General features: G+C 42.7%; 1 protein-coding gene across 1 annotated transcript in view; it reads left to right on the forward strand.

Annotated features, from left to right (window-relative positions):
• Positions 1–216: 216 nt before the first annotated feature.
• GLYR1 (glyoxylate reductase 1 homolog (Arabidopsis)) overlaps positions 217–13,742 on the forward strand; it is a gene marked incomplete at its 5' end in the record, with an annotated part of 21,888 nt that continues 8,362 nt past the window's right edge. Inside the window, 6 exons of the mRNA XM_010132935.1 lie at positions 217–253; positions 1,388–1,467; positions 8,852–8,990; positions 9,565–9,807; positions 12,787–12,873; positions 13,710–13,742. Of these exons, the coding sequence (XP_010131237.1) occupies positions 217–253; positions 1,388–1,467; positions 8,852–8,990; positions 9,565–9,807; positions 12,787–12,873; positions 13,710–13,742 (619 nt within the window). The remainder of the gene's footprint in view (positions 254–1,387; positions 1,468–8,851; positions 8,991–9,564; positions 9,808–12,786; positions 12,874–13,709) is intronic.

Genomic DNA, 13,742 nt, shown 5'->3' on the forward strand with positions numbered 1-13,742 from the left:
GAGTCCAGCAAGTTCACGCAGGCTGCTCAGAGACGTAGTGTAGGTGCAGGTGTCTGACAGTACAATGCTTGTGTGGCCGTGGCACGTCTGGCCTTTCATGGTAGGCTTTGACTGTAAGTTGTAACTCTCTTAAAATATGGTGTAATCCAAAAAGGCAGACAGAGGATAGTTGCTTTTCCTCTGGTTCTTGTTCCTAATACTTACTTTTTTCTCTAGGGGGAAGCTGGGCCGGTATCCTCCATGGCCAGGAAAGGTGAGTTTTGGGTTTTTTTTTTTTTGCTTTTTCTTTCCACACAGAGAAAGATTTGCCTGAAAGCATTTCAGCTTGGTTTCCATTTCTTTGATTGTTTTCTGGTTGGTTTTGGGGCTTTTTCTAATATATACTCCACAGATGTAAACTGTGAACTGGTTTAGAGCTTTATTTGATCTAGAAATTTAGCCTGTCACTAACAACTGTTGGTTCAGATGGAATGAAAAGCAACAGAGAACAGTTTCTCCGGCTCTGGAACTGACTCTGTTTCCTGTATTTAGTTATTTAATCCCTATCACTTTCTGCAAGGCAGGTTTCTTTCCTCCCATAGTGAATTTGTTAAATGCACTGTGTTAAATAACAGAAATAGAGTCCAGCTTCTCCAGATACTGTTTCAGAGCTGCGCTCTTTGATGAATAATTCTGGGTTTAGAGAGTAGTTCAACTTCCTCTTCGGTTTTGCTTGTTTTTTTTCCCAATGAAAGACCAGAGTGATTTAAAAAAAACCCCATGAATTATATGTGCAGATTTTATTATTTCTACTTCTCTGAAAGAGCTTTGTTTTTATTTTTGGTGTAGGTGTGAGGACTGGGTGTGCTGAGATACCAGCATGCAGCAGGGAACAGTGTTGTCAGTGTGGCTGACAATCATAAACGTTTGGTTATTGGCTCCCCTGCAGTCCTTCAGGTGCCACCTATGGCACTGGAAGAGACCTTTTCTTTTTACCAATATTTTAAACTTTATAAGCAATCGGTTCTGGCAGTAACAAAGCTTTAAGTGTAAATTTTAAAAGTTACCTAGGTAGAACAAGATTTTATTAATGCTGTTTGGTGTTTAAATTTTAACAAAGATGTCTAGCTGCTCTTCTGGGGACAGGGAGAAGAAAACCTCGCTAAGAAATGTCATGGTGTGTTGGTGGAGCTGGGGCGCGTTTTCAGCTGGTATGCTGCAGCATACCCCTATCTAAGGAAATTCATGGGTTACATATTAACTTAAAAGACTTAGAACAGATTCAAGTTCTCTTTCTAATCAAGATTAAAAAAAAAATAAATCTGCAGTAGCTGTAACATGACACTAAAATCACAGAGTATAAATTTTCATTATGTGCATTTTAACTTTCACTTTTAATCACCTTCAGATTGTTAACCCACCTAAAGATCTGAAGAAACCTCGTGGGAAAAAGTGCTTCTTTGTGAAGTTTTTTGGAACAGAAGATCAGTATGTACCTGCTTGTTTTCCTCTGGTGAAAATATTGTGCCATATGATACTGATCTTGTGTGGATGAAATGTTTACTAACACCGCTCAGTGTAGCTTTGCAAGGGATTGTCTTTGATCTGTGTACAAAAAGAAATCCAGCTATTACTGCATGCTGTAGCCGCTAACGTGGGTGTCTGAAGAGTGCGCAGACTTGCATATCCATGCGCGTTAGGATTTGAGTTGCCGCTGTGAAGGCGAGTTCTTGGTCACTTGCCTTGTTTGGAGGAGCAGCTGTGATGGGACTGGGTTAGACTTTAGCGTGTAGCCATGCGTGAGAAAGGTACAGCCAAGAGTAAGCGTTTGTTTTGCTGCCAGAAGAAGAAACCCCCTCTATGCTGCCATTGTAACGGAATATGTTGTCAGACCTGTGGGCTGAGAACATCCTTGCTGTGCTTTGGGGAGACTTGGCGGTACAGGGAAGCCGAAGCTGCTGCAGACTACCTTTTCGCAAGGCAGAATTTATCGATTCCAAACGTGCCTACAAAACCATGGTTATTTTAGGCTTCGCTACGTACAAACTGGAGCTAAAACCCCAAAAGCTGAGTATTTCATGAAACTGAAAATTATTTTGCTAATTTTTCAGCTTTCCCCTTCATTGTCTGCTATTTGCATTAAGTCATGCAATAAGGGAGAAAATTACAAATATATGTGGAGGACTAGGAAACCGTTTACTTTTTGGAAAGAAGGTAATATCAACTGAGACTATGTAATGGATGCTTCTTAAGGAAATTATTTTTGCTCAATATTTAAAAATTATTTTGCATTAAGAACTGAGGTCTGAACTTGATGGGGTGGAAGTGAATGCTGCATATTAATGGGAATGGTTTTTGGGTCGGTGCTAATGTAAGGCAGGTGAAGGTTGATCTGAGAGCAGAAAGTGTTTTTTGTGGTGGTCGTGCTGCTGAAGATGCTTATTTGAGCTAATCAAGTTCTAAAAGTTGAGGAGAGTCACAGTTTCTATCCTGATTGTTCTTGATTCTTGTAGTTCACATTATTAAATCAAATACAGATTTTTTTTTGTTAAGACAAGTTTGGAGAAAGTGATCTTGTGTCTGGGGTTCTGTAGCTGCGATTAGCAGCATGGCTGCAAATGAGGAGTTCAGAGCTGCAAAATCATCGGGATTTATTGCCCAATGTTAGAGTTCAGGCTAGGGAAAATCCTGCTGACTGGCAGGTAAGGTGGTGCCGACCCTGTTGTGTCTGCCCCTCCCCCTGCCGTCTCCAGCTTGTGAAACTGAATCATTTCCTGCTAAGTTATCATTTAAATCAGCTTTGCTCACTTGGACTGGCCTACCCTACCTGGAAATTAAATAGGAATAAATAGCATTCCCTTTGTTCTTCTTTCACAATGGTGTTGACAGACAGGAGAGAGAGACACTTGTGTGCCTGTTCCGTCCTAGCTTGGCACTTCCAAAGGGTGTGTTGGTTAGAGCCATGCTGTTCTAACCATGTGCTGATGGAGGTAACCCCTCTTTGGGCATAATCAACACAGCAAATGGGGAAACACCTCAATGATTTAATTTAAAACGTGAGCATGAAGAGAAAATCCCTTTACTTCTTTGAGCAAGTAAACTAATATGTGTTGCAAATACTTCTTTCTAGGTGTGTATAAACAGCAAGTGGAAATATGTAACTGAAAAAATGTCACTGCTTTACATATCCCAGCATGATGACTAGGAGGGTGCAAAGCTGCAGCGCTGGCTGTAGTCTGTGGTGTGATGAGTGTGCTCACTCATACTGATATCCTAGTGCACATTGCTTCTGTTTTCTAGCACTGTGCTCTTTCTGCCACTTTGCAGTTTGTAAGGTGACATTACTGCTCCATTTTAACAGCACTTAGGTTATTGCCTTACTCTGCTAGGGTTTTACAGGTGAGGATCCAGACAGAAGCTATTTGCCTGTTGTCCAGAGCATGAATAGCTAAGGCAAATAATAATTTTAGTAGCTGGTTGCTGGGCAGAATCTCTCACGCACATTTCTAAGGGTGGTTGCCAGCCAGTTTCTTGACAGGGAAGTGATCTCAGACTTTATGGTTGTATTTTCTTCTGAGGATTCCCAGGTGACTGCTGTGGCCAGAAATGCCACCATTTCAGGTTGGGTAAAAACCATTTCCTCCTGACTTACGGGGCTCCAGTTTGCCATTCCAAAGATTAAGGAAAAAGCCACTTGGAAGTAAGAATTGGTGTGCGTGGATCTGAGCGGAGTGGTACATGAAAACGTACTGCTGAGTTTGGAAGTGGTTTTGGTGTAGTGTATAGAAAGGTTTTGGTTATCTGTGAAATCCTGAGTAACTGAGGATACAGCACAGAAGAAAATGCATTTTTCTTTACCTGTGAATTGAGTACTAATAGTTAGCGGCCCTGTGTGATGCTGCAGTGTCTAAGGGAGTACGTTAACTGGAAGGCTCTGGGTAGTTTTGGCCAAAGACGTAAGACGTTCAAAGACATTCAGACCATGCTCTGAGACCTGGCCTCTGATTTATGTTGATTGTGTTAGTGGAGTTAGTTGCTTCTGTCACTTTCGAAGTTACAGGTTCTCTAGGATTCTCTACCCGTGGCAGAAGAATTTGCTGATTTGTTTATAGACCTGAAGTACAGGTAGGCTTTACCGCCAGTGAAAGCCACCTTGATGTTCACAGTAGTAATAAAATATCCATGTCCTGTTCTAAGTGATGTCTTAATTGTGAAACGCATGCTCGTGTCATGTCTCTAACTTGTTCTCCAAAGTGATAAGGAGATTTTTCTAGTCTGCTTGGGAGTTCTTCTCCAGAGCGTCGCTTCTCAGAGTAAGTCTATTAAAAGCATTCTTCATCTGCAGTGGAGACAAGTTGCTGTTTCAAGCCTGTAGGCCTGGCAAGCATATAACAACTTCCACTTATGGGAGTATAAACAACTGTAATTCAGTCTTTCTGAAGAAAACTTTGACCTCTTATCTATGTTTTTAACTGTGCTTTTCAGATAGTTTTGAAGATCCCCCTTTTTTTTCCCCCAAAGCTCCAGTCTTGTCCTAGGAAATCTTTGTAGATCATTCCAGTAGTCAGCTACTGCCACGTAAGTACTTCCACGCTGCTGTGTAGGTGCATTTATTGCTTTTAGTAGTTAGAGCTAATAGACTGACAGGCTACAAGTCTTCATCCAGTTCAAAATGTTCTTAGATGTCATGGCCTGCTTGGCTATGTCAATTATGCCATATGACATATGTCAAAACTAAGAAAAAGAAGAAGAAATCATTGCTTTGAAGGTATCATTCCCTTGCGTTTTGTAGAAATACGAGGGAGAGTCCTGCAGTTGTTGGAGATGTGTGTACAAACACACACATTCACCTCCCATCCCACCCTCTCCCCCGCTTAGATACTCGTGTCATATCCAAACGGTCTTGCAAGCCGCATGTATCGAAGTCGTTAAGATCTGGTGCAGTCCGTTCTTACTCCTAGCAGCTTCTCGAAGCATCAGTGCAAATCTAAATAGGCTCACTAAATGGGATGGGGTCAAGGGGCACTTCGTGTCTTGATAGATTATGGAAAATTTGGATGGAGTTTGCAGTCCAAGAGAAGTATAATAATCTGCAACCTGTTTCCTTCAGGCACAGTGACTTCAGCACTGCACTCGCTGCCCTCCCATCCTCCATATCCTGCTGGGTGCAACACTGACCCTCCTCTTCTGCCACTGTTCTCCCTTATTTTACAGAATAGAGAAATTCTGGGTGTAGTCTTTCAAAAATGTTCTTTCAGGTCCTGGCATCAGAAAGCACTTGCTTCAGGTTTGCCCAGTGTGGGTTGTGGTGCTCTTTGGCAATCGGAGGAGCCGGAGGGCAGAGGCCATGCTGGCAGAGAGGGTTAACTTACAGCGCTGGCCTGTCTCCCTTCGTTTCCTGCAGAGCTCTCTGTTGCTGTAGCCAGAGTGCTGTAGAGCAGAGCCAGCTGGAACATCCTTAGACGTATCTGCAGGCAGAATGCCATGGCTGAAAATTCCTATAGCCGAAGCTTTTTCACCTCTTTCTGCTGTCTTTTGGTATGTAACTACTCTACAAAGCTTTTGTGTTGCACAAATTTGAAAGATTTAATACTTAATTTCTTTCAGTATTGCCATGCTGCTTGTTCTCCTTTGCTAAGTATCCCCTCCTTTCAGCTGCCTGGGCATTATTCAAATTTAATGTGTCATTTTTGTAATTTTTTTCCATTAAGAAGTTTACATGTCCAATTCCAGAGTTCAGCCATTTGAGTGGTTTTTCTAATGAAAATTAGGGTGTTACCTTTTGACAGCAGGAAACTCGTCTTGATTTCTCTGTGTGCTTACACACACAGGGCTTGTAAATAGCCAAGCCCTTTTCTTCTGACTTTCAAAAGCGGGTATATTAGCATTTAGTGTGGGCATCTAAACTGCCACAGTGTAAAACACAATGAAATTTTCCCCATACCCTAGTGAGGAGTAGCTGTTTGGAGACACAGGGCCAGCGTTCCTCACCCCGAACTGTACGGCTTGCAAAAAGTATTTGTGGATATTCCTCCACTTTAACTTACCCAATTTATCATGAGGAATTGCCCTCTTTAGGCTGGGAGAGAGTGACTGGAAAGTCGGGAGCTGAAGGTCTCCTTGCCTGTGCTAAGCTCACACGGTGGATTTGAGTGTGGGCTCTCTGGTTCGGTCTCCTCTGTGGCACCGTTCCGCACACAGCTGCAGGTCGCATTCATACTGGTCTCGGCTTTACAAGCATTCCAGGTTTTCGTTATTGTCCATGCATATAACATGGATTTTACACAGGTAGTTGTTTTAAAAGAACGATATTTTGGAGGGGATGGGGAAGGGAACGGAGCAGAGAAACCCATCACTACGTATCTTTTGGACACCTCTTCACTTCCTGTTTAGCCCATTCTTTACAGATACCAGATGACTCTCTGGCAGCATGAAAGCAATTTCATCTGAACTGTGACATCGTCAGTAGCATCATGTCACTAATGCTCTTCTGGGACATTAATTCATTGTCGAGTCAGGAGAGAAATAGTACTCCCTTTTACATGATGCATCCCAGAGACCTCTTGTCTAAATGTTGGCCTTCATTGGCTTTGAGATGATTGCTTAAACAGAGAGGGATCTTGTGTAGAAACATGAAGGATTTTGTGTGGAGGAAAGCTCGTTTGTTTTCAAGTGTTTGAAACATGGTGTGCAAATGCCTCATGGGCATCTGGTGTCAAAAGGCATGTTCATTCATTATGGAACGTTGTCCAGGTAGGTGACACACAAAGAATAAACTAGAAAGGAAAAGACTGATATTTGTTGTTGTTGATGATTTATTTTTAACCCGAAGGCAGCAGTTAAGACAGTTTTTCATTTAGTAGTTTGTGTCTGAGATCTCTTGCTCTTTGACCTGGGGAATCACAAGTGCCAAGATGCACCTTTGCAGCCAGGAGCCAGAAGGCTTTGTGCTCCAGCCTTTCTCCATACCTAAGGAAGAGTAATGATAAAGGAAGCTAATGACCACGTGCAGTGAGGATATGTGAAAACCCTAGAGAATGCCTTGATAGAAACAAAGTTATTTTTATTTAGAAATTCAAATCTGGCAGCAACAGTTAATGTGCTTTGCTATAATGTACTCTGAATTTTGTTTCCTTTCTATACATAATGGGAAGGCTTCTCATGAGCAGGTGTTGTCTAGTACCTAGGGATGCTTTGTCACCAAGTGTCACAAAAGAGCTTTACAGGATAAAAGAATTTTACAGTACGTTTCGCTATAATGTCTGGGCAGTCTGAATAGTCTGAATAGCCTCTAGTCTGAAAGTAATTATTTGACTTGTTAGAGTACGTTTAGTCAGTTATTATGAAGAAGATGTAAACTAAGCAAAAGGATTCAGTTTTGCATGCAGAAGAGTACTGAGTTCTGCTTCCGGGCTCTGCTGAATTGTGGTGTGGGCTGCACTGGCAGCGGGGAAAGGGCGCGAACGATATTTGCAGTCAGTCCTAGCAGGAGGCCTCAGCTTTCAAATGGGACCCAAAAAGCTTCAGCCTACTTTAAGCAAGCTGATTCCTGACTACAAACAATGGCTAATGCCAGTGAAGAGAAAGATGTCTGTGAGTTTTATTTTAAAGAGTTTACTGGGCTTTACGGCTTTGTGAAGAGAGGACGAGCAAGATCCAGCAAAACATCAGTAGTAGTATTACTTTTCACTCTTATATTCAGTTTCTGTATGACATGATCCTTATGGTGTCTAAAAGGCAGCTCTTAGACCCCTTCACCTGCTGGCAGGAGCTAGTCCGCACTGCTTGAAACCTGCAGTGACGGCTGGTTGCTGTTTGTAACGGAGATGTTTTGGGAGCAGACCAGATCTGTTTGAGCGGTTTTTACTGCATGCAGGCTGCTGGATGCTCAGGCACCTTAGATCCAGAAAAGCTATAACTTAGGCAGGTCCATTTTCCATAGGACAGAAATGGATTTGTCACGGTGTGGCTGATAAGCCTTGAATTTGGGGAGCAAGGAAGGTAGCTGAATCTCAGAGAACTACAAGGAATGAAGGCATTCACCAGAGCTGCAGTGAGGGAGTGGTAGAAGAGCTGGTTACCTGAAGTAAAGTGAAGTTGTCACCCTGCACTTGACCACTTAATGATTTAGTAAATGTCAAGAAGCCCTATTTAGCAGCAGTCACACAGGGAAGTCATTTGAGTTTCCTCGCAGGACTGCAGTCGTTTTAATACTCTGCTACTCTCCCAGTTTACCTTAAAATATCAACAGTGAAGAAAAAGGTTCTTTTTCCTCAGAAGTGAAAATGATGTTTTCGTGCAGAATATCCTGGTACATCACAAGTATGTTCAGCAATGAGCTGTGGAGTTTGTGGTTGGCTCTATTGTGAGATACATAATTTTGGTTCTTTCTCTAGTTCTTGCAGACACTTGTGTGTGCGCAGATCGATGGCGCAGAATTCTTCTCTGGCCTCTGCTTTTAACAGCCTCTCAAGCAGATGCATGTTATTGGCTGCCTTATGTGGAGGCATGCGACTGTGGGTGTTCCTGCTGGTGATACAAGGGCAGTCACTAGACTGCCTTTGTTCTAAAACAAGTACCTATGATCACATCCAAAAGCTGTCTTGCTGATAGAGAAGGTTGAATAATGCTTAGAGAGGAGCATGAGAGGGTGTAAAACTTGAGAGAAAAACCAATTACAAGTTCCAGACGGAAGTTCTCTGTGAACGCAGAAATCGCAGCCCTTCCAGCTGTGCAAAGCAAGTGAGTTTGGGCTGCGGTCATCAGCTCCTCTGGAGAAAAAAGTGTATCTGTGTGTTTCTGAAAGTGGGATGGTTGAGCAAGTTGCTGTTCAGAGAGTATAACTAACTTTGGTTTGTTTGTTTGTTTCTAGTGCCTGGATCAAAGTGGAGCAGCTGAAGCCTTATCACCCTCACAAAGAGGAAATGATAAAGATTAACAAGGGTAAGCGCTTCCAGCAAGCCGTGGATGCTGTAGAGGAGTTTCTTAGAAAAACCAAAGGCAAGGACCAGGTGAGTGGGTTCTTTTTTACCAAGTGCAGCAAAACAGGTCTTGGCATGAATGCTGCTCAAGTGCGTTTTTGTGTGAAAGGAGTTTATTGCCTCTGGCAAGTTGAGGAAGGGTTTGTTTTCATTCATTTTCTTCCCCTATCCTCTCTTCTTCCCCATTCAGTCTTGTTTGATGGGAAAAAAGTGTTGTTACACTGATGGAGAAACTGAAGAGGCTAACTGATCTGCTTCTGATGATTTGACAAATCACTCTTAAGTCTTGGGCTAGAATTTGATATCTACTAATCTTGTCTTTAGTAGATTGGAAGTGCATATATGTGCACGCGCTCCCAGGAAGTATTCAAGTGGCCTGTTCTGTTACTTGCTTACTTAAACTGATGTGTTTTTGCAGGAGAACTAACCAGGACCTTCCCTGACCAACTTCAAAGGGCTAACAAACATCTAGTTTTCAAGTTACTGTGCTGTTGTTTTGCTTGATAGTAACCAGCACAGGGTCCTTCGCATCCTTGGTTTTGCATGAAAATCATTCCAGCTCTTCTCTTCTTTCCTTACCGTCTTCTATTCTGTAATCTCTCAGGCGTCTTCCCATAACTCCAATGAAGAGAAGAATCGGCGTAATTCCAGTGAAGAAAGAGGCAAGCAGTCCGCTGGTGAAGAGAAACGCAAAGCCAGTTTGTCTGAAGGGAAGTTGAAGAAGGGCACAGGGGAAGGAAAAAAGAGGGTTTCTTCTGTATCGTCAGAGAGAGGATCAAAATCACCTTTGAAAAGAGCCCAGGATCAGAGCCCCCGAAAGCGGGGGCGTCCACCCAAGGATGAGAAGGTTTGTGTTGTGCATGTCCGCCAGTGCCCTGTGGACTTTGCAGATGGGCTCTAGGGTTGACTGGCACCTTGACTAACAGGCCAGCAGGAGGAGTTACTTCACTATCAGGTTTTTTAAGCTGTTCCATGTTACTGCTTCTAGACCGTTTGGCTGCCTGATATCTTTGGCAAGCGTGTTGTTGATTCTTCCTGTAATTTTTACCGCTTAGTTATTCTGAGCAGTTCCGTTCATATCTTTGAGAGGGCTTTGAGAGCTGTATCATGAGACTCCACCTTTCATCTTGCCATCCCTCAAGTTCAGTTTGTGTGGGAAGCAGTACTGAAGAGATGTGGGTCTTCATCTGATTCCTGACCTCTCCCATCTCATCTACTTTGTATGAGTCGGTGACTAGTAGTCACTCATCTTCACCCTCAGCTTACAGAGGGTGGGGTATTCTTAAGTGCTAGGGTTAAAGAGAAACTCTTGTAGCCTGGGGAATCCACTGGAAGCGTTAACTGTATTCATTTCAGCTTCTGTGTTAGGATATATTTCCATCCTCCGTTACAAAGGTCCAGCTTTGGAGCATTATTGTTTTATCTCCATTACTTTCCTGTTATTTCTGGATGTTGTGGCAGCAACGACAGCCACCAGTACTTTGTCTACCCTCATCTAGAGTTCCAGCCTCCTTATTGATTGCGGAACTCGCTCTTGTGGTCCAGATCTTCCTTTTCCAAATGGATAATTACTTCAGTGGATTATTATGAAGCACATGCTCCATCAGAGACTCCACCTGAAGACGACTGGGATACTTCAGCTGACACACTGTGCAGCAGCCTGCTTGCTCACCTGTGCTTCAAAGGGATCACCTTACGCTGTGCTTCACAGTCCTTGCTTTCAGTGCACTTCAGCATGCAAGTCAAGATGGCATTCTTTGATCTCCAGAGCTGTGAATGGATTGACCTTCACTGCTTGAAGAGCAAGCTCTTGATGTAGGAGAATGAAGCTGATCATCTCAGTTATCAGCTGTGAAGGAAATCCTGGCCTTTCTTTAGAACCAGCTTCTTTTAAATCAGGCTGTACAACAGAGCTCATCAGTTTCTCCTTTTGGGGGAAGTTGGAGGAAGGGAGGAATGGATGCATATTTGTGAATTCTTAATTACAGAATTTGTGACTTGACTGATGCAGGAAAACACTTTACTGCAAGATACTTTCACCTTTCAAAGTGTGTTGCTATGAGCACGTTGTATCTTCACATATTTCTGTTACAATGAGCTACAGAGCCTTTTTTTCCACTTGCAAAATGCTTTTGTGTCTTTGAGCTAGATTCATTCCAAAATTAATCCAAACTAATGGCTGGGGGAATTCTGCTCGTGCTGACGTATTGCTTGCTTAGGTTTTACTGTGTTATCTACCTCAGGGCATCAGAGTGCTTTGAGTGAGTTAATTGTGGTAGTAGAAATCATTTTACTGGCAAATTGCAAGCAGAATGGTTTTAAACAGCTTATCACAAAGAGGTGGCCAGCTGTGTTGGGCCACAGAATGTGAAAATAAACAGGCTGATGTAGGAAAGTAGCTTTATAGCTTCTGGAAAGTGAAGTACTGACAATTAAAGAAATTACAATGGAAATATGACAGTACCGCCTTAATACTGTATTTCAGCCTGTGAAATAATTTTCTTGCCTAGTTTTCACATTTCCCCGAATTGTTAGCCCTAGGGTAGAAACCATTTATGTCATTGTCATGAATAACTGCAGTGTTGGGATTTGGGGTTTTTTTGCCCTGTCCTAGTCCACATTCTGGCTTTCCATGTAATAAGGATGCACAGAATTCAAGAATCCAGTTGTTGCTGAGGTGTGCTCTATCTAAGAGTGCTCTGTAGGCGTACGTGATCATTCAGATACTCTCATTTTTCAGGTTACGTGGATGTTTTCAAAGGACAAACATGACTTCATAGGTATCAGAGCAAGTTTCATCTATGCTTTACCAGTTGAAACAGCAGCGTGGTCTCTAAGGAGAGAATTTTAGCTTGCAAGGCTCTCCCTAGACACTTTAAGGGTTGGGGACTGATACCTAAATTGTCCCTGCTAACAGATGGAACAGTTGCATCAATCTTGGTGGCCTCCAGGAGTCTTGGTTTTACCCTTTTTTGCACACAGTGCTCTTCTCTTGTGGTTCTGCGTGGCCACTAAGGGATATTGTGTATTTTCAGGAAGTAATTTTGGAGGAGAGGAAATGGGATTCCATTTCTGAATCCTCATTTTAGTAAGGTAACACACACTATGCAGAAGTCCTGCACATTCTCTTCAAATAGCACAAAGACTTATGTATCTATAGCATATGCCTGTGACCTGTAGCATAAAGATGTGTTTTAACCTGTATATCTTGGGGGAATAAGAAAGATACACTTCCATGTGCTCATCGGTAAAAATCCCAGTGTGTGAACTATGATCATGACATGACAAATCAGAGCCTGTTGAGTGAGGGGGCAGTTTCTGTTTCACGGATGCTGCAGACTTGAGCAGATGTGACTATCAGCCTCATGCTTTGGAGGTTCTTCTGTTAACAGGTAGGCTACTGTCTTATGGCAAGGGAGGATTAGAAGGATTCAGACCTCTGACCGTGGTGGTGTTCTTCACCTATGCGTTTAGATTTTTGCACCCACCAGAGGAACATGTTGGATCAAGTGTGTTTGTTTGCTTCTCTGCTCATTGCATGATTACACAAGTGCATTGATTTCTCTTGAATATGAAGAGTGGATTCTCCCGAAGCCGTAACTGTGGTTGAATTCCTTCATTGGCAGTTCATGTTTTCTTCACCTCACCTGTGTTGATAATGCTCTTTGTGTTTAAACACAAACCCTTCATGGAAAGGCATGTGAAGCAGAAGGCATTTGTAGTGTGCTTTCCAAAACCCTGTACGTGTGCTCATATGATCAACGTGCTGTGGCCAGCTGCTGAGCCTGGTTGTAAGCTCTTTCTGATCCTCCTTCTATCTCCTCAGGATCTTACAATTCCAGAGTCAAGTACAGTGAAGAGAGTGATGACTGGAACAGTGGCTGGATTTAAATGGCCACCAAGCGTCAGTGAGGTGAGAAACTTTATAATGTGCATGATATAGGAACTGAGTTTGTGGAAGCAAGTCTAGAAATCTGGAAGGCGAGATCTTCCTCCTGCAGTAACAAAATGAGCTGCTCTTGTTCCATCGTTCTGTAGTGTAACAAAGCTAGGCAGTGTCCTGGGCAGTTAAGAAGTGTGTGGGAAGGGATATTTCAGTCTTTCAGTGGAAGCATTTGCAGATTCACGCTTAATTCGCCGCACTCATTTTTGCGCATTTTGTTTCAAAAGTACTTCTGTGACTGGCTTCCCAAATACCAGATGCTGTCAGCTGAGGTGGCTTCATTTGTCTTTCCTCATAAGCAGATTTTGGAAACCTTTCATTTTGAGAATAAATGAGTGATAAGTAAAGCAGAGTAACAGCAGCACGACTTTAGTCTAGTGCATGTGGAGCTCACTGGGGAGGTGAGGTATCTGGGCCTACAGTCCCTGTTGCTGTTAATATGGATTTGCCACCTCCCAGAATGCTGTTTTAACAAGTTCCTTGGAAGCTGGAAAATAAGTGTTTTCATCCCCTTAGGAAGAGGAAGAAGTAGGATATGAGATCTCTTCCTCCCATGTTAATCTTCCTCATAATCTTCTTTGATTTTCTTGCAGATGTCCAAAGATGAGGATTTCAGTTGAATGGTTTTGAGAATGAAACACAATGTAAACTGCTTAATTGAAACTGGCTGCTTGATACAGCTGATACACTTTTGTGTTTTCCACCTAATCTATTGTTCTCGTGCAGCTTGGGAGAACAAGGGAGTTGTGCTCTGGTAGCTTTGAGACTCTGGGAATGTTTCTGAGCTTGTACTTCTCTCTTTGCAGCCTGTGAAGGACAGTGATCCGCACTTTCATCAC

Source organism: Buceros rhinoceros, unplaced genomic scaffold (assembly GCF_000710305.1).
Source record: "Buceros rhinoceros silvestris isolate BGI_N320 unplaced genomic scaffold, ASM71030v1 scaffold18203, whole genome shotgun sequence".
Lineage (NCBI taxonomy): Eukaryota > Metazoa > Chordata > Aves > Bucerotiformes > Bucerotidae > Buceros > Buceros rhinoceros.